Below are 2,421 nucleotides of genomic sequence, written 5' to 3'. Positions count from 1 at the left end.
AGCAGGGGACGGCGCTCCCTGACGCTCCCGGAAGCTCCCTCAGACGGGGGGACGTGTCGCTGAGGTGTCGCCGGCGCTGCCATGGCGGAGCCGAGCCGGCTGGAGCAGCTGGAGCGGCGTGTGCGGGAGCTGGAGGAGGAGCTGGCCCGGGAGAAGGGCGGGCGGCGGGCGCCGCGGGCCCGCATCGAGAGCATGAGCCCAGAGGTGACGGACTCCAACCCCTACAGGTGCGGCCGGGGGGCAAGGGGAGAGGTCCTCTCAAATTTCCCACTTGGCTGGGCTGGCAGGGGTGTACCTCGGGGTTACTTTGTATTATCTTGCTTTACAGCACACAGAGAGAAGAAACTGTGAGTTTTTCAGCTACGTCGCTAATAAATGGGGCAGGTGTTGGTATTACGTGAGATCTTACTCTCATTCCTCCAACTTACCTATTTTAGAGTTTGGTTTAGAGAGGTCTTGAGCATCTGGGATCCCTTCTAATGCTCAGTGCTTCTGGAAATCTGATGCATTATTTTTTTTCAGGATGAATTGCTTTAATACAAATCGATTTTTGTACTTTCACTGTTACTTTCAATGAAAAAATGCAGTAGCAGGATAAAATGTTACTTTAAAATTCTTCCAGTTATCCTCACAACCTGATATTCTCTAATTTTTTTTTTTTTAATGAAATGTTGGAGTAAATCTAATCAAATTGATCAGAAAACAGTGGAAGAGTCTTCACTGACCTGCTGCCATATGGTTCGTTCCGGAAAAAAGTGTAGGCTTTCATTCTGTAAATCAGGGATTCATTTACAAAAACAGCTATGGGTCCTCCTGATTTCATTGATGTTACTCATACCAACTGAATAAGTACATGAGTTTCTGCAGGGTTAGTACTCTGTTGCTGTTGCTAAAAGGAAAGCATCTACTATCTCATTTAGACTGTATCTAGCTGGCAATTACAACTGCAGTGAAAACAGCAGGCTTGAGTTTGGTGCTTGGTGGGGTTATTTTTAAAGCAAAAGTGATTTTAAATATCTGAAAAGCAAAACTGCTATTAGAAAGGTAGAGAACATTTTCTGTATAATGCTGCTGTTTTTCTTTGTAGTCGCTTGATGGCGTTAAAAAGAATGGGAATTGTCAAAGACTATGAGGTAGGATTCTATCTGCATTAAAACAGCCTTGCATTTTTTCCCTGTGAGGACCACTTTTGATATACTGATCTGTATTTTATTTCTTTCTGCAGAAAATCCGTACCTTTACAGTTGCAGTAGTAGGTGTAGGTGGAGTTGGCAGTGTGACTGCTGAAATGTTGACAAGGTGTGGCATTGGTAAGGTAATGAGAGTTTCCTTCTTCTACTTCTTTATAGTAAATGGACCAGTCTTCTTCATAAAGAGTTAGATTCAATTTCACTCAGTTGATTTTTCCCAAATAAAAAAGTACTGTGAAGAAAGCACTCAAGAACAGCACTTGCGTAAATGTCACAAATGAAGAGTCTGTGTTTTTCTTATGCTAGTAAAATTGATTTACTTAGGGCTTAATCCTGTATCATGTGGATGATTCTTGTTTGGATGCTTGTCTTCTCCGTGCTCTTGTATGAGCCCATCTATCTAGCCTTCATACTGGATTATTGCAAAAGGAAAACAAAATAAAGAAAAAGGAGGGGGTAACTCGCATAGAAGATTAAGTCTTATGTTGTGAGAACAAGTTGATATTCACAAAATTGAAATGGGGTAGATATCAAACAGATATTTTTATCACAAACATTAGTTCGTCATGTGGCAGACTTAGAGCTAAAAATTTAGCAGCAGTTAAAATAATTTGATGTGTGTATAGATAACAAGAACCTCCAGAGTTAATAGAGCAGGATTTTTCTTTAAAGGAGGAATTTGGGGAATGGCTTAGATGTTTGTATTTCCAGGCAAAGCCTCACCATTTACTCTTGGAACTTTAAGAAGTTTCTTAATACAGAGGTGATGCAATTTTTTATTGCAAAGTTTATTCCCCCTTCCTCTGAAGGAGCATTTCTTGAAGACCAGCATCTTGGGCATAGAAAAGGACATTGGACAGTTGATTCAGAATTTATAATGATCCAACATGTCCATGTATTATGTAGGTATTTTAAGTGAATTGTTTTTGAAGAACTACATGCCAAGACAAATGAAAGAAATTACACATTTCTAGCTAATGCCATAACAGCAAGTAGGAATGTGATAACAGTTGATAGTGTTCATGTAGATAATCTGTTGAATATTCTTAGTTTAGATCAAATGAACAGATTGCTTTTTATTAAGAGTGGTTTTCATGACTTAACGAATCAGTGCCTGCTGAATGGCAGTTAGAATTCAGTCTTTCACGTACTTACGATGTTGGTAACTTTTGTATGTGAACTGAGCGGGACTGCGGGGTGGGGGGGTGTTCGGTTGGGGGGGGGTTGCTGT

The 2,421-nt window shown here is 40.9% G+C and overlaps 1 protein-coding gene across 1 annotated transcript in view; it reads left to right on the top strand.

Moving 5' to 3' along the window:
* The first annotated feature begins 81 nt into the window (after positions 1-81).
* The window catches only part of UBA5 (ubiquitin like modifier activating enzyme 5), a 9,878-nt gene continuing 7,538 nt past the window's right edge, over positions 82-2,421 (top strand). The window contains exons 1-3 of the mRNA XM_009280400.2: positions 82-227; positions 1,088-1,133; positions 1,226-1,315. Coding sequence (XP_009278675.1) covers positions 82-227; positions 1,088-1,133; positions 1,226-1,315 — 282 coding nt within the window. The remainder of the gene's footprint in view (positions 228-1,087; positions 1,134-1,225; positions 1,316-2,421) is intronic.

Source organism: Aptenodytes forsteri, unplaced genomic scaffold (assembly GCF_000699145.1).
Source record: "Aptenodytes forsteri isolate BGI_AS27 unplaced genomic scaffold, ASM69914v1 Scaffold523, whole genome shotgun sequence".
In the NCBI taxonomy this organism is placed as follows: domain Eukaryota; kingdom Metazoa; phylum Chordata; class Aves; order Sphenisciformes; family Spheniscidae; genus Aptenodytes; species Aptenodytes forsteri.
The sequence above is the reverse complement of the archived record's forward strand: the minus strand, read 5'-3'. Positions and strand labels throughout refer to the sequence as shown.